We start from the raw sequence: 17,336 nt of genomic DNA, 5'->3' as shown, positions 1-17,336 counted from the left end.
ACAGCCACTTGCAAAACAACAAGCAGCTCACAACTTCATGTCTTAGGAGATGCTTCACTGCAGAACTTGGGTGATGACTTATTTATCATGAAGAGTTACATAAGCTAGCATGTAACAAAACAAGCAATAAGGATCATTAAGTTTTCCCTTTTATATTCACTTCAAGTCAAAAAACATCATACCACTCAAGTCAGAAAAGGTGCTTAATCAATCCCTGCTTTGAAGAAGATTACATTTCCAAAAGCATCTTTAGCAAAGTCTCATTCAATATATGAGGAAAAAAAAATCAAAACGTCAACGTTTACTTCAGTAATTAACAGCAGTAAAAATTCTTCCCCAGTAACTTTTTAATCGTATAACTCTGATTACTCTGTTTAAGTACTACCATAAAATACTACTTGGGAAGTTGAAAGTGCATGTTTAAAACCACAGTGCCATACCAATACAAAATCAATGTTTTGCACATAATATTCCAATGCAAAAGTTATCTAATCTACCATCTTCATGCTGATGGATAATTACACTAATAAACACTGGAATTTTTCACAACATGAAAAATCTCAAGAAGTCACTGTTCAAAGGCATTACCAAATGCTCAAGTCTCAACAATTTTATTGGACAATGTACACTGAAAGAAGGTCACTAGCAACAATACAGACAATAAAGAGTTCCTTAGTAACACTAAGACTAGTAAAATCTTAAAAGCATAGGCCTCATACTGAAAAAGATTAGCAAATTTGTGAACCAGGAAAAAAAACAGGTCACCTTGGGGCACCTTCTCTGTTTTCACAGGCTATGAAGATTATGAAATCACATCTTTTAGCAACAAAGGAATGTTTCTCACTTCATCAACATCTTAGAAGAACAATATATTATAACTAAGCTAACACATCCTTTGAGATGAGTTTGTTTTGGTTTAGTTGAGTCTCTTTAGTGAGATAATTATTATCCAATGACTACCAAAGGAACTGGTGAAGCTGCTCATTCAATTATTGCTATTTCAAAGTGTCTTGAAATAGCTGGAAGTTATTACAATGGCTGAACAAAGCTGTCATGCCATAATGCTCCTTGAAAAGGACAAACAGGGTATCAGCTGCTACCACTACTGAGTTCAGGTATGGTAGTTTATTTAGTATGACATGAGACAGTTTGCCCAAAAAGTATTTCAAGTGAGATTTCAAGTCTGATCAATAACCATCTCAGCTGACTATGTATCAAGACATTTGTAAAATATTCCACCTATCTCCTAACAATATTGTAATAAGTTCAATACCACAACAGAAAAAAAAAAATATGCATAAGGGAAACATTGAAATTCACCTATACATTTGAAAAAGTAACTGCACTTTAAACATTTATAGTAGATCATAAAGGGATATGTTTTTCATCTAACACAAGTAAAACTGGTATCAATGATCTGGAAAAAAATATGATGCCCTTTCTAGAAAACAAGATATAAGAGGTAAGTAACCAGAGGAACAGGTTAATTTATAATTGGACAAAGCAGCCTTATTTGCATTACAGCCTTGCTAGCCATCAAGTCATACCAAAGGACAAAACCACCCCTCGATCATAATATACATACATATTGCAGAATTTGGAAGGCAGGTATTAGGCAAAAAATGTAGTTGATATCATAGATAAATAGCTAAATAAGATTTTTTAATGTGATGTATAGATAAAAGAATAAATGTCCCTCAATTCTACAAGCAGCAAAATCTCTCATGTAAGCAAGGAGATAACTGAGCACTGAGGAGCTCAAAATGCAGCTACTTGTGGCATTTCCCAAAGGCTGCAAAAAAGATACAAGGAGTTCAAGAAAAAAAACTATAATCTGAAATGTAGTGTACAGCTTGAAAAAAAATTATTTATTTCACTTGGTCAAGTGTATCAGAGAACCTTCATCATTCAGCTTGCATTTCCACAGAAGGAAGATTTCAATGAGGAATCAGAAGGTAAGAATGGCAAATTCTATCATGTCCTCCCCTCACATACAGAATTAAGGGTTCAATCTGTGAGGCAGGCAAAAAAACAGCTTTAAATTATTTTCTCTTGTCCATTGTAATCCACAGGGATTTTCCATCAGTGTAAATCTGTATGTTGTATGCCTTTCTAACTAAAAAAATAATCACACTTCAAACAGGCACTAGAGGATGGATAAATAAGCCCTAAGCGATAGACGAAGTCTATAGCCTATTTTATAAAGGTTGTCCCACAAAAAGATCTCACTGGTATATTAAGTGCTTAAGATGCACTAATTAATTATTATCACGACACTTAATTACCATAATTGAACTCTTGCTCCCCCTAGTGGCTGATGTTGATGTTTGTCACCGTATAGTGACTGCACAGGATTTTCACTGGGATGTTCAGTGTAAAAATAAGTTAAAGAAATCATGGCGCAAAAGAATATTTTGTGGGTGTACAATATATGTCTGACAAGCTTCCAAGTTTTCTTAGCTGTGTTTATAAATACACATAAACACTACTACTCTAACCAGTTTCAAAGCAATGTGCAAAATATTAAAAAAAAATCTCCCACTGATCTAGTTTATTATAGCTCATCTAACATAAACACATTTAGGAAAAGCAACGGCTCCAGCATCTCCCTCCATTTCTGAAAGGTTCTAAAATTATGCACAATATATTTGGAAGTTAAATATACTGTCTATCCATCTGCATCGGGCATCAGAATTCACATCAGGCAACAGTATTTTTAATCTAGGATTTTGCTGCCTGTAGTAGAATGAGCCAACCATGCTAACAGCTATACTGCCTATTTACTGTAGCCTAGAGATTAGCTTCTCCTTCTGAGTTTATTTAGCAAACCAGCTAATGAGAAAGTGTAGAAGAACCATCTCCCATTTTCATCACTGAATTTTCATTCATCTTAGCAAGCAGAACAGTGTTACTACATTTCAGAAGTGCTGCTTTACGTGATAAGCAAGTCAGAAAACATCTAAAAAAAGTTGCAGTTTTCCAGATACCAAACTTTGACTTCATTACCACAAATGCCAGGGGGTGGGGAGAGGTGTACTGTATTAAAAAGTATTAGTATTATTCTATTCCACTTTGATCATTCTTCAAGTACCTTTTTGCCAGCACTTAACAGCATCCCAAGAGGATCACAGCATCTTTTCTACTTATTAATTAACCATTTTTGTGGGTGCAGTACCACTGTGTGATATGAAGGCACCATGTTATCCAACAGATACGTGAAGAGTCATAATGAAGTTTTCTATAGTTCTGAGCACTCGTGTGACACACCACTTAAGATTTACTTCATTACATTGGTTTAGACCTTAGAGGTTTAGATCACTCTACAAACTCTACCCACTTAAGATGTTCTCCTGATATCACAGACATCCACCTCTATTTTACCAAGCATCTTTTTAAGTCATGGCAAATAGCATTCCTAAGGGTCAAGGTGCAATTCCTAAGTACTTCTTAAGAAAATGTGGATACAATCATTCCTCTAGAACAGTTGCATACTTAGCTATTGCCATCGATTCCAGACCACAGCTGCAGTCAACTAAGATGTATTTTTTGAGGAAAAAAAATGTATTAATTCAAATTGTAGAAAATCCATTTTTTTTAACAGGGAAGCTTTTTTAGGTTTTTCCACTGGAAAGTTAAATTTTTTTTTCCAACACTTTTAAATTACATCATCTGTATTTATACATAATATGTATAAATCAGACTTAGAGCACACAATCTTTCTTTACCTTTGAAAGATGAAACTATTAATAAACAACTTATCTTTATTACAGGAAACAAACTACATAAAATAGAGTTTGAAACACACACATTTCAAAAAAAAAAAAAAAACAAAAAAGATACTGTTTTGCCCTTGTAGGTTTATCTGGTTTTGTTTAATTTTTACACATTTCTAATTGTGGAAAACAGAGTCCAAACCCCACAATCTTCAACAAAGCAACTAAGTGGAGCATTTTATCCTGCCACCACAGCTTTTTGGTTTGAAGAATCCCAAACAACATATTCCTCTGACAGCAATGCTACCCCTTATACACAGCCTACTCTTCCCTGGGACACCCCAGTGCCACACACACAAATCTGAGTAGCAGACTTCAGTGATTCTCTATTTTTAGTCAAATAAACTAGGGAAAGAAATAAAACTCAAGTTTTGTCTGATAGCTTTTAATCCTGATAGGTATGGGAAAGATGTCATCATGAGTTGTAACTTTCCTCATTCTTAAAACACCTTTTTGTTTACAGGGGAGGTTTAATGAAGGTCAGCACAGCGAAGTTCTCAAGTCTGTCAATCAAATCTAAACAAATCTTCTCCTATGATACTGAATTTATTCAGTATAAATGCTGACTACAGTGAGATGGAAAACTTCATCTGCTGTAATATTTACATACTGAATTTGCTAAATGAAACACCCAAGCAGCAGGTCTCTGTCAGAGCAAGGACATTGCAGGCTCCTCCCCAGAACTGGCAAGTACTCTGTTTACTTCCTCTATTTTAAACACACAATTTTCTTTAATATTATGATTTAAATGACAGTGAATAAAAACCAGGTGCCAAGAATACAGAGCTTTGCAATACATATATACCCAAGCATTTCCTGATTCTTCCCTGCACTCATCTGGCTTCATGCTTCAGTTAATCCATGTGATGGATCTGTTGTCAGTAGAACGATGTGAGATGAAGCACCCATGCAGTGCAAGCTGGCAAATTGGAACTCAGGTACACAGGAAGTTGAAAGGGAAAACATTATATTTAGAAGAATATTACATGGACTGTCCATTAACGCTACCTTTGGTATTTCAATGACCTGAGCACATAGCACTGCAAGTTTATAATATCCTTAAATCACTTTACTGGTCACCCTTAATGCTCTCTTCCTCAAAAGGATAAATAATAAACAATCATAGGTGTACTTCAGCACACATCTCTGTTTTAAATCTGAATTTCTGAACAACCATAATTACACTCAGCACATACTCTTAAGTCTATGGGGTTTACTAAACAGTTAACTATCGCACATGCAGATGATATAGCTGCCAAACAGATGACTGGAAGCAGTAGAATTAACTACATAGAAAAAAGGGAACTTTACAGAAACAAAATCAGAAGCAAGCATCTAGAATTGCAAGAGGAGTAAAGATTATTTTAGTTAGTCATATTTATGAAAACATGACAGAAAATTCTCAAAATTAAGGACAAAATACTAAAAATTACCTCATGGCTAAGGTGCCTCAGGGTCTAAGACCTGGTGTCATCTAGTTATTTAATCTGTTTGTGCTTCAGTTCTCCACCTGTAAAGCAAAGATATTTCTACTTCTTGGGAATGCAATGAAGATAGTTCCAGAAACACCTGCATCAAATGTCCAGATACTAAAAAAAAATTAAAAAAAAAAATAAAAAAAAAAAATAGAAAAGACAGAAGTAGGCAGTAATAGGGAGATCTTCTTTGGGCTGACCACTCTGCAGATTCAGAGGTACTGAAGTGGTACAATTCCTGCCTCCCTATAAACAAAGACCATATATGCATAAGTTGAAAGGGATTCAGATGAGTCAAGAAACAGTCTTAAATCTCTCTGACATGCACATCAGGAAGAGTCAGGGAGAACACCATGGTGAGTCACAGAATTTCACCCTCCACTTCCTAAGACAGGCAATCTACATTTTGGTTTATTTTTGTTGGACTAAGAGTGCACATCAGCTCTCTCTAAACAGGAAGCTACAGTCAGCACCTGATTTGTCACCAAGACTGTCAAACTATGTAAACCAAGAAGCTGAGGATCAGTACAACCTGCATTAGCTGTTTTAGGCCTCCAGCATTCTGAAAAAATCTATCATAGTACAAACAATGTGATAAACCATTCAGCTGTCAAATAACAGTTCAAACGACTAAGTATCCTAATTTCTCTGATACCAGACAACCTTATTATTCCATTATAAATAATGGAATGTATGTTTATGGAAATATTAATATCCTGATACAAAAGAGACTTATATAAGTACTTACCACTGCAAATATACACTCTTCCTATACCAGCAATAAAAAAGCCCAAACCTATCTCAAAACCCCTTCATCATCCAATCAGCCTCTCCTTTGACCATCTCCATCACATCTGGACATGGCTTACCATGAACTTTAATGAGCCTAAACTATGAAAATGTATATAGTTTGTCTCTTTTAAGTCATTATACTCACTTATCTCAGTATTTTGCTCTTTTTTTTTGGTAGTGGTCTTGTATCTTTTTAAAATTATACAACAATTCAATTTTGCAAAATTTAGTAATAACCTCGCTTAATGTTGACAAAGGATTATCTCAGCCTATTCTATATTCTGTTGTTCCCCAGCATGCACACTTGCACACTTCAGCATACTTACAAGAGGAGCAGATTTCATCAGTCCAGTGGCAGACTGCATGGGGAGAGCCTAAATGTTTTCTTGGCAAAGAAACAGCAGCATGAAGCTGAAGGTGAAGGAGGAACATACCAGGCTGCTCATAATGAAATACTGGCTTCAGTTGGTAAATATGTACACCAGCACTTGCCATCATCCCCTTCTCTCAGGTACTACACCAACTTTTAGAAATACTTTTAGGTTTTATCAGCTGGTGAAGTTACACAGCATTTACAGCTTCCCAAACTCAACAGCATGTGTTACTATGTACTTGCCAACAAAACTACAGCAACCAGTCTACAACTTCTAAAACATGACAAGAATTCCTTCCGGTGTTCTGGCTGCACTTCACAGTCCCACAGACGTGCCTTCTACAGTGTCTTTGTTGTGTGAAAGTTAGGCTTGTTTCTGTCACCATTTAAGTAAACCGATAAAAAAAATTTTTATCAATTTGAAAAACTGCCTTCTTAGCCAAGCAGTATCATGTCATCCCCCATCCAAGAACCTGTCTTGAAGCAAGAGGGATTTGCATCCAAGAGCCCCTCCTGGAGCAAACTCTTCTTTCCTCTTTCAAGGTACACATTCTGGCTGTCAGACACACTAATGGTTTGCTAGGTAACCCTGAAGCTCTAACCTTGCACTGGTTTTGCTCTGTTGAAGCTCAAGCTGCTAACTGCAAACCACCCCCTCTTTTCCAGCCCAACCAAAGTCTTGGTGGTCTCCTGAAGAGCAGAAAAAGCAGCCTCCATCACTCACGGCATGAACAGAGGGTGTGCCGTGATTCTGCTCTATGACAGCAGCTTTCTTATTGCTACAAAAAAATTTAACAGGTCTGGGTCATTCCCTCTCAGTCTGTAATATTAACAAGTGGTTTGCCACAGAGTGCCCTGTGGATTTGAACATCAGACTGTTCCAGGACAAGCTCAGCACATCATCATGCTTACCAAAGCCAGATGTGACAAAATACACCCAAGATATTCAGAATCGCATGAATACTGACATTATTGTCACACCACACAGGAAATTATTACCACAAGCTGACAAACACACTAGTGTGTCAAAGCCGGGTTACCAGGAGATGTTCAAGTTGGGATCATTCCAACACCAGGTTCCTCAATACTTTCTGCTTCCCATCACTATATTCCAGCCCAGGAGGAACATCCAATATTTTCTAAGAAAAGTGGTGTCCCAGCAGCAGGTGGAAACACTTCCTCAGGGATGCTCAGGACTACATTCACTACATTCACTATGCGCATTTACAAGAGCCCACCTATATCTCATGTCATACCAGGGAATGGAGACACTGGGATAGCTGATCAGTCTGTGTCCCCAAACCATGCCATGAGGTATCCCTCTCCCATAACATCCAGGGAAACTGCTCTCCTTTACTAACCATGATATTATTTGCTGAACAGCTCTTTCAATAAGGAGCACTGGCCTTCCCTATGCTAACCACTGATGCATCTCATGTATCAAGAGCAAACTAGCCATAACTGGCATCAGGGAAAAAATTGTGAATTATCAAATACAGAAGTTCAGTGATGTTCTCCAATTTTTTTACAGCTACAAGGCTTTGCCTCTGGAAACCTACACATGTACTTGCTTTCTGAAACGGTTAGCTGCAAGCAAGAGTAGAAATAAGATCTCTGAGAAACAAAAGGACTGAGATGATTTCTACTTCTTGGGGGCTCAGTCATACACTTTTTAATTCCTACTTACTATTTTGTTTCTATAACATTCATTTTTAAAAGGTTTTCAGAACTCTGCAGCTGTGAAGCTATCACTTCTATAGTACTCAAGAATAAGCAATTACCAAAGCAAGGCACCCTAAGGGATCACCAACTTTCAGTGCAAAGCAATTCAGCCAGCACAGCAGTGGAAACAAGTTGTATTGTGTACAACAAAAATAATGAAGCCCTTACAAAAGGCCACTGCAGGGACAGAAGTGTGTTTCCAATATACAGCTCCTTCTGCATTCCTCACTTAAAATCTTTGAGAGTCTCAAAACATTTCCTCTGCTAGGGCTGCGTGTTGTAGGGAAGGCTAATGCACACAGCGCTGGTTACTGTTCTGTATCTATTTTTATCAAGGTGTGATAAAATTATGCAGATGCAACATAATGCTGCAGCGTTGGCACTGAGCAAGGTTGAGAATTTCCATCTCAAGAATATAGCTGCAGGATTTTTTCTCTGGCATCTCATACAAGGACCAGCTGAAATTTGCCACTGTACTGCAAAAGGACTGCAGAATTTGTGATTTTTAGTGGAATTATCTCAGGAAATACTTCTGCTGAAAGTGAACCACTGACATCTCTATCAGGCACAATTTTCAAAGAAAAATACAGGACAACTGGCAGGTTATCCTAGCAATTTCTCTATATCTGCAAGAGCTGACTGGCAACAGATTACAGACAGTCACATTTTGGAAAGTAAGTGGACCTTAAATTCAAGATGTATTAAATGCATGCTTATCAACTCAGATTAAGTCAATTTTGAAGCCATACTATTAAAGTTTGAATTGTACACAGGCTTACAGCAGTTGAGGCTCAGCACATTTCAGTCATTGCTAACAAATATGTCACCTGACAGGCAAAGCATAGAGTCACATAGTGACTTATGATGGCTGCTTGCAGGTAACTTACCTGTACATGAAACTCCGTACTATGACAGGACAGGAAGAGAGCAACTGTCCATTTTCCAGTACATTTCAAGACCCACCTTATGAGTTATTTTCATATGCAGAATGCAGATCAATTGTTCAAGTTGTAACCACCTCCTTGAACTGCAGTGACTTCCTAATACCACAGTGTGCAGTACTCAACTCACCTAGGCTCTGTGTGGCCCCAACAGAACTCCCTGTCATCCTCCCTCCTTTCCTACAATTTCTGATTTAGGTATGGTATATTTTTGTAAGTATTAACAACTTACACTGTGAGGCCTTTTTAATTAAAAATGTGGGGAAAAAATCTACAGAGTAATGTTGGGCTTTGATTTAAAAATGAGGCTATACCGGGCCATTTGTGTTTAAGAGTTGTATGGCAAAGACATTCATAGATTAGCCAAAGAATACTTTATTAAGTAAGCTAAGCAGCACATAAGATTAAGTAAAAGCAAGCTTTATTATAAGGGACTACCTCAGTGGGAAAGACTTCTACAATATTTTAATTCTCTGTTTCAGGAAGTAGTAAAGCAATTTAAAAAAAATCTATTCAGGTAATTTCTATTACTCCATAGCCTTCAAATTTGTAAGACATTTTTCCAAGCAGTATTTTGAATAAAAAATAAAAACTGTCTTCAGATTCAGCATTCCCCTGTTACAGCACAACTCCAAAATTACTGTAATTTTCAAATTCATGTTACGTCCTCAAAATGCTTAGAAAGCCTAGCATACTAAATTCAAAATTTAACATTCAATGGTAAACATAAAATACAACCTGAAAGGCCAAAAGATTTAATAAAACTAGCACATAAGTACTTTGGGAGGATTTTTATGAGAGTTGAGGGAGAAGAGATCAACAAACTGGCATTTAAAGTGATTCAGATGAGCTCTGTGTCTGTAGCTTTCAGTCTACCAGAAAAAATAACTGTCACTAAGAACTTGCTTTCTTTCTAAAGATGCACCTTGTATATGAACTAAAAAAACCCCAATAAACCCAAAACAAAACAAAACCCAAACACACACACCCCCTCCCCAGCAAAACAAAACAAAACAAAAAACAAACAAACAGAAACAAAACAAAAAACAAACAAACAAAAAAAAAAACCAAAAACAAAATAAAAAAAAAAACCCACCACCCAAAACCACAGGACTAAAACAAAGATCTCTATTTTTGGTAAGCTTTCTAGAATTCCGTTGTCTGTTCCTATAAACTAGAGGGAAGCTTCTGTTCCTTGCTTTACTTGATCTAAAAAAATATATACCTAAATCTTCCTGCAGAACAATATCAAGTAGTACAAGCCACAAATTAAATTTTAAAAGTTACGTGGATAAAACAAAGCCATATGGAAAAGTTAAGTATGTCCTGGGAGCTTTAAAAAATTTGCTTAAAGCCTAATCTTTATGATATAAGAAAAACAAGTTTTATACTCCAGAAGCTTTACAAAACATCATCATAACAATAACCTTTACCCTCCCTGACTTTGCATCAGTGGGGGGCAATTAGAACCTCACCTTCTTTAGCATCAGCTCAAAAAAATGGGAACCAGAAATTCACATCCCTATATTCCTCTTGGATGAAAATTAATAATCAAGATCCTCCAAGGGACCAGACTGATGACTCACAAGCAAAAATCTTCTCCTTTGCATTGCATCCAGAGAGTTCAGAAAACAGAAAACTTTTTAAAGTATTTCAAAAGCTGAAGCTAGAATAGCACACTTGAGCACACAAGAGATCACATCTGCTAAATAAGGGGCTGCTTTTATTTAACCAATCCTCAGAACTGACTTCTACAAAAAACTTATACATGCAATGAAATTGTTTTTCACTTTCCATTTTCAAGTTCCAATGGAAACAGCTCTCCCTTTGACCCATCAAAGAGAGAATATGGGAGAATATGGGTAAGAGCAGAGGAAAATGTTTTAGAAGATTAAATATGTAGTCCTAAAAAGAGTTAAGAGAACTGCAAGGACACAAAAATAACTTCAGAGCAGACTGACTACTTTTGGAGGAGAAAGCCAAAGATTAATTTATTTCATCTTGAGGAACTTGTGCTTCATGGCTAATGTTCATGAATACTAATCAGATTACTTTGAAAGATGAAACTGCAGGTTTTCCTCATTTTAAAGAAAAAAATTGAGAAAGAAATTGATTCTTTATCTCATCCACATCAGCCATTCCCATGAACTTCCCTTTTCAGGGTTAACAAATCAACAGCTTCATCTTTCAGCATAACCTTATGGTCATTGCACTTTGTACTGGTATCAAAAAGCAGAGGTGGAAATAAATTTTAAAGAAAAATATTTGCTTGTGAATCCCTGGGTATGGCAGCTGGGTCACTGAGGAAAGGAGGGAAAGGATGCATCCTCTGATGTGTACTCCTCACATGTCATTTATAAAACCTTACGAATCCATGAAGAAGAAGTTCCATAGTAAAATTACATAGAAGTAAAACTATTCTGAAACCAGAAGAGTCCAAATTTAATACCTAAGTCCTCTACGACAATTTTGTGCTTGTACCTTGAGAGAATCATGTAATGTGTCTGCACAAGTCCCTCCTCATCAGGGAGTGAGTACTAACTAGTCTTTCTTTTTCTGCAGTATTCCCTGTCTACCTAGACTGTGTGATTACACCAGATTTAATAATTAACCAGCATGTGTAACAGCTGTCACCTTGGCTGTTGCTCAGGTCTGAGTGGGCAGCTAGTGCTGCCGAAGGCAGGGAGTGCCAGTCCAAGTACACACTGCCTCTGTGTCCCCCACGCTGAGAAGCGCTCCCCCACTCACTCCCTCCTCGCTCCGAGAAAGGCCTGCTCTCACTCACAGCGGAGACTCAGCTTGGTGCAGCCACATGATCCCGAGCTAACGGGGAAGTGCGCAGGAACGTGATCATGGCAACAGGGTCAAGGACAGAATGGGTAGGGCCTCTGGTCATCAGTCTGACTGTGCAAGTCCCTGGGGCCCCATGGCCATCCCAAGAGACCCAGCCCAGCCCTCACGGGCAGCAGAACATACCAACACTGTCCACATCACCTTCCTCCCAAAGCACAGGAATATTGCTAAGTTTAGAAACAAACTACTGCCTTCAGTAACCAAACAGCAAATTAAATTCCTACTCTTCATTACATCTTTCATATGGGTGTATATGCTCCACATGTTCACAGAGCATCACACTGAGCCAGAAAACACTTAAAATATCTTTAAACATGCTCCCTTTCAGAACAATAAAAAAATCACTAGAACTAGAAACTTTACTGTTCATTTTTCAACAGAAGCCATCCATTTAATTGATTATTTCATAATACAGACCAATATAGTTGTTAGAAAGTAGTTATTTTAAGTCTTCTGTCTTTTACCTGATTCTGAGATGCTGAATGTCATAGGGGAAAAAAGGGGATGCAGACAGAGAAAATGGAAGAATAGGAGCACACTGACTTTTACACTGATTGTATTCAACAATTTGATATATGAATTTAGACTAATTCTCCCTTTGTAATAATTACTCATTCAGGTTACCTATAGATTCAGGTTATATTTAAAGAAAATGCAAGTATCAACATTTTTTGGCAATTTCCAGATATAAAAACTTAATACTAAATACCAAAAAGTGGCCAAGCTATCTGTGACACTGACATTAGTGTTTCTTTCAATTTAGTGCCAAAGGATGAGGTTTAATCCATGCCAGTAACACTTCTAATTGCTGCCCTTGGTAACACATACATAATCATTTGACAACATGACCCTATGTAAAATGCAGTGTTTACAGTTGCATCCTCAACAGCTTCCCAAAAGAGCAGATTACATTACTGAAAGGTTTAGATAATAATCCTTATTTGCCTTCCTGCCAACTCAGCTGTAGATACGGTCAGGTATAGACTCATTAAAGAGTCTATAAAAAATTTAACCATAAAAAAAAAAAGTACATGGGCTTTTTTACTTGATGTTTTCTTTTCCAAAGCTTCAGAATGAATCTGTCTACCTCTTCACCAGTCTTAGCCAGGTAGTAACATTTGTGTCTGCACAGTGCCTGACACTCATGCAATGCTCATGCTCCTGAGTAAAGGTTTTCTGGAAAATTCACTGAAATCTCTTCTTTTTTGTAGAAAGTAAGAACTTTCTATCAACTGCCTTGGAGATTTTTTTTTCCCCCACCAATATCAGTGTCAGTATCAGTGACATCAGTAAAGTAAAAGGTTGAATAAAAAGATATTTTGCTGACAATCACCATTCTGTATTCTTCAAGTTCAAATGCATGTATTTTTTAATTTACTATTTCCATTTTCTTCATCACTTTTGCTCGAAGCCATTACAACTTGTAGCACTTAGTGTTTCCTCCTGGTCTTTTCCAAATACCTTCCCAACTCCACTCCCCATTACTATGTCAAAGGACTTCAAATTATCCACAGCAAAGAAAAACATAAAAGTTATGTTAGAAGTATGAAGATTTTAAATATCTCAGTAGCTGTGCTCAGTTATTTACATCATCTTCTCTCTTTCTTTGCAAATCTGCTGCTTATAATTATTATTAATAAAACTGCATATATTTTTCCCCCAATCAGCAGTTGGAAGTTTTCAGGTGACTCACACCAAAGATAAAAATATAATGGTAAATGTGTGCCTATCTTCTTGAGTTCTGAAATACCACTTCATCCCCCACCCTCTCAGAAGTAAAGAATGGATAACTTCACACTGTACCAGCAGGCAGGTATTTCCATTCACAGAATGTCACTGTTTATTTCAAAAAGATCTTCATCATCTAGCTGGCAAGAGGTTCCCTTTAGACTATTAGTATATGTGAAAAATGCTACAAGCAGAACTTCAACAAAAACAACCACCCAAAGAGCAGCTGTGCAAGTCAAAGGCCATGAGGGAGATGAGCTAGCAAGTTAGAGCGAGAGAAAGAGAAATACCACAGGAAAACCCTATCCATTCATTCTGGTAAGGCCCGCATGTTAACATTTCCAAATAAAAGCAGAAATAGTGTCACTGAAAATTCCTCTCCTCCCACATATGGGAGTATTCCGAATTAATGGAAATGCTAATTATTTATATAGCCTAAAAACCAACACATTTCATCTTTCCACTATGCTAGGTCAAGCTTAAGAGTAACTAATAACTGAAACATTTGATGTTCAATACACCAGCAGCTCCACAGCTAGAGATAAATACAGCACTCTGTTTCAGATTTAATCAGATTAAACACTTCCACTCCAGAGAAAAAGTAACCATTCTGGTACCCTTACATAAATTTCAGGACAAATGAACCTAAGAAAAATCCCTATCAACTTAGACATTTTCCAGCTCTATCAGGGGATGAGGTTTCACATCAACAATTTCCACTCTATTTCTTCAAAAAGTATCTGAAAAGTCTGCTCCCAAGATCATAGGTTGAAAAGCTCAAACATGGCACTGTTGGGTGTCTCTGCCACCCACAGGAGTAAACAAGGTTTGACCTCTAAAAACACTGAAGGCTTTGTCTATCACACAGTTTGCACAGTAGCACATCCACACATCTGCAGAGGCCATTCAGCAGATCATCCAAGTCATACAAAATATAAAATTCATATACAGCTATGTGATTCCATAAAACTGAAATTTTGAAAAACAGTACATCCTTCACCACAAAGGGAAGTGATTTTTCTGGCTGTATAAAATGAAGACCCAATTAAAAAATGCTAATTTCACTAAGCATTCTATATCAGCTGATGATTCTATACCAACTTATCAAACAAATATAAAAAATGTGTTTTCACTGAGGAAAAAAGTGTATTTGTTAAATCATACCAAAAATCATACAAATAAGGGATTCTCATACCATCTCTTCCCTAACAAAACAGAATATCTAAAAAACTACCATATTTCTTCAGAAACACCTATCAAGTAGAAGTTATTGCTTCATTTTTCAGTGCCACGTGAACCCTTGATAGAAGAGCTCTCACTTACTAAATTGGTTTTAACTTTAAAGTATACTGAAGCAGGTTAACATATCCAAGCACCCCTCACCTCTGCCACATTATGTTTGAGGTTGCACCAAAAAAGCACAAATGTACTTTATTATGTAATTTAACAAGGTGGCAGTTCTTATTCTTACAGTAACAAGTAAGACCTCTGACCAAAATTAGAAGTGGTTTGTTTGACCAAAATTAGAAGTGGTTTGTTTTGGTTTTGTTTGGTTTTTTTTTAAATCCATGAGGCATCGATGACTTATTAGTAAGTTGCTTTAAAAACTACCCTCCCTACAGAGCAGAATCTCAATGACTGACACCGATGAGATTCTTGACTAGCAATTTCCTGCTCTAAAATTAAAAGAAGGAAGGAAAAAGTTTTCCTGTATCAGAAACATCCATTATTATTATTTATTATAATTTTACATAACAGGTAGGATTATCAAGTATTTTTTATCACTAATAATTTTCCGATCTCATAAAGATAACTACGTTTCTGACAAGTGCAAAAAAAAAATTATTCTTATGAACAAACATGGCAGTTGAAGAAAGAAGAGAGTGAAAAGGATGTTGTATGTGGCTGTTATGGTTTATCTAGAACACTGCTGAAACAGAAGTGAAGCTTAAAATCCTCCTAGTCCTGAGGACAAAACAGTCCTACCAATTTACTGAATATGACTTTGTGTTCTTCTGAATCACTCAACTCACTATGCACACCACTAGCCCTCACTTAAGCAAAAAATAACCATGTGTTTCATGAATCACCCTCGTTTCTGAATGCACCTTAAACTTCCCACATAACAGAATACAATCTGAGGCATGATCACAAGAAGCAAACTACAAAAGTTCAGATACACTTCTAAGCAGTCAAAGCAACACAGAATTATACATTAATAACTTGAGTCTGTGTACTAGGTCTCAAAATACATATTATCCTGTTTGGTTTTTTTTCCATAAAATACTTACCTTCAGAACAGCAGCTGTTCAAGTAAAATGTATTTTGGATTGCAGAGACATACTTATTTTTTTTTTCAATTTTCCTTTTGCAATATGTTTTGATCATTATGTTTTGGATGCAGAAGAAAACATCAACAATGGAAGTTTACTTGCTTACCTCCAAAAATGAAAAGCGAACAGAGGACTGCATGGACTGCAGGGGCTTGTTGGGGTTGGGCTCAGGCTCCTTGGGGTGAGACTGCAAGTTAAAATAATGTCATCTCTAGTGAAACAGAAGGTTTAGCAAGAGTTGCATGTTTTAGTGTAGGAGTTATGAAAGGAGTTTTGGTTAGAACCAAACCATTCTCCTGAATGAAGTGATTGACAGCAGCCACACAGGTTTTGACTTAAAATGAAATTAATTTAAATAAAAATAAATATGAGAACTGGTGTTGATGTATATGCTTGACTACCTTAGACTTCTTCCAGGAACAATACTTGTGTACAAAGACTCAAGAGTGGTGAAAAGTGGTAACTATTTTTAGACATCTAACAGACAGAATATGCAAATTGGGTGGTTTTTTTCTCTTAAAGAATCTTGGGGGCCTGTGGTTTAAGTTTTTTATATGCAAATCAGATTTATTAAAACAAAAGGATAATTAGAACTGATTATAAACTTCCACCAGCAATATAAAAATTATAATAACATTTTCCAGTTTGAGAGCCTAAAATCTGCACAAGTACTGAAAATTAGAAGTGCTCCAGTTAGCCTCAATTTTTTTATGAAATGTTTCCTCACAAACACCAAGTTCTTCTTCTAGGTAATCAAACATGGATATAAACAATTAATCCATAAAATTCTTACTTCATCATTTGACTTCAAAGGTGACTTCAAGAAGTTGCCTCAAGTACATCTCTGTTCAAAAGGTTTCTCAAAAAAACAGCTGGCCACTGCCAGATTTCAGAGATGCTCTTTCAAAATACACTCATCCTATCCTATGCACAGTTCCCCATAAAACTCACAAGAAAGCTTCTTTTAAAAAACATGCTTATAGCATGCCTCTCACTGCAATTTGCTTTTGTGATCTATCAAAAAACTACTCTGTGCAGACTGAGCGAAGGCAGAAGCTTATGGGGAACTTTTTCAGCTCATCTTCATAAAGATTTATTCTGCTTTGTACCAGACCCTTGCAGCCAGCCAATGCTAGCATTCCTGTCCTGTCCCGAGTGGAGATGCAGATGGCAAATATGCTAAGCACAGCTAAGGTCCATTTTTTCAATTGTGTAACTGTTTGCCAGATATTAATACACTGCCTTCAAAATCTTTCAAGGTGGACACCTGATCCAGATTTTTTCTGAACATTTCAGCAGGAAGAGTACTACTGCTTCCAGAATAGATAAGGAATACAATTTCAACA

The 17,336-nt window shown here is 36.7% G+C and overlaps 1 protein-coding gene across 27 annotated transcripts in view; it reads right to left on the bottom strand.

The window, feature by feature from the left end:
• Positions 1-17,336, bottom strand: part of MAST4 (microtubule associated serine/threonine kinase family member 4) — a 278,614-nt gene that overhangs the window by 107,623 nt on the left and 153,655 nt on the right. For 18 of the 27 annotated variants that reach the window (XM_085566676.1, XM_085566678.1, XM_085566677.1 and 15 more), the window contains one exon: positions 16,097-16,177. The exons of 8 other annotated variants lie outside the window; for them this stretch is intronic. In XM_085566676.1, the coding sequence (XP_085422802.1) occupies positions 16,097-16,177 (81 nt within the window). One more of the 27 variants, XM_085566696.1, reaches the window with a different exon arrangement.

Source organism: Lonchura striata, chromosome Z (assembly GCF_050655825.1).
Source record: "Lonchura striata isolate lonStrDom1 chromosome Z, ASM5065582v1, whole genome shotgun sequence".
NCBI lineage: Eukaryota > Metazoa > Chordata > Aves > Passeriformes > Estrildidae > Lonchura > Lonchura striata.
The sequence above is the reverse complement of the archived record's forward strand: the minus strand, read 5'-3'. Positions and strand labels throughout refer to the sequence as shown.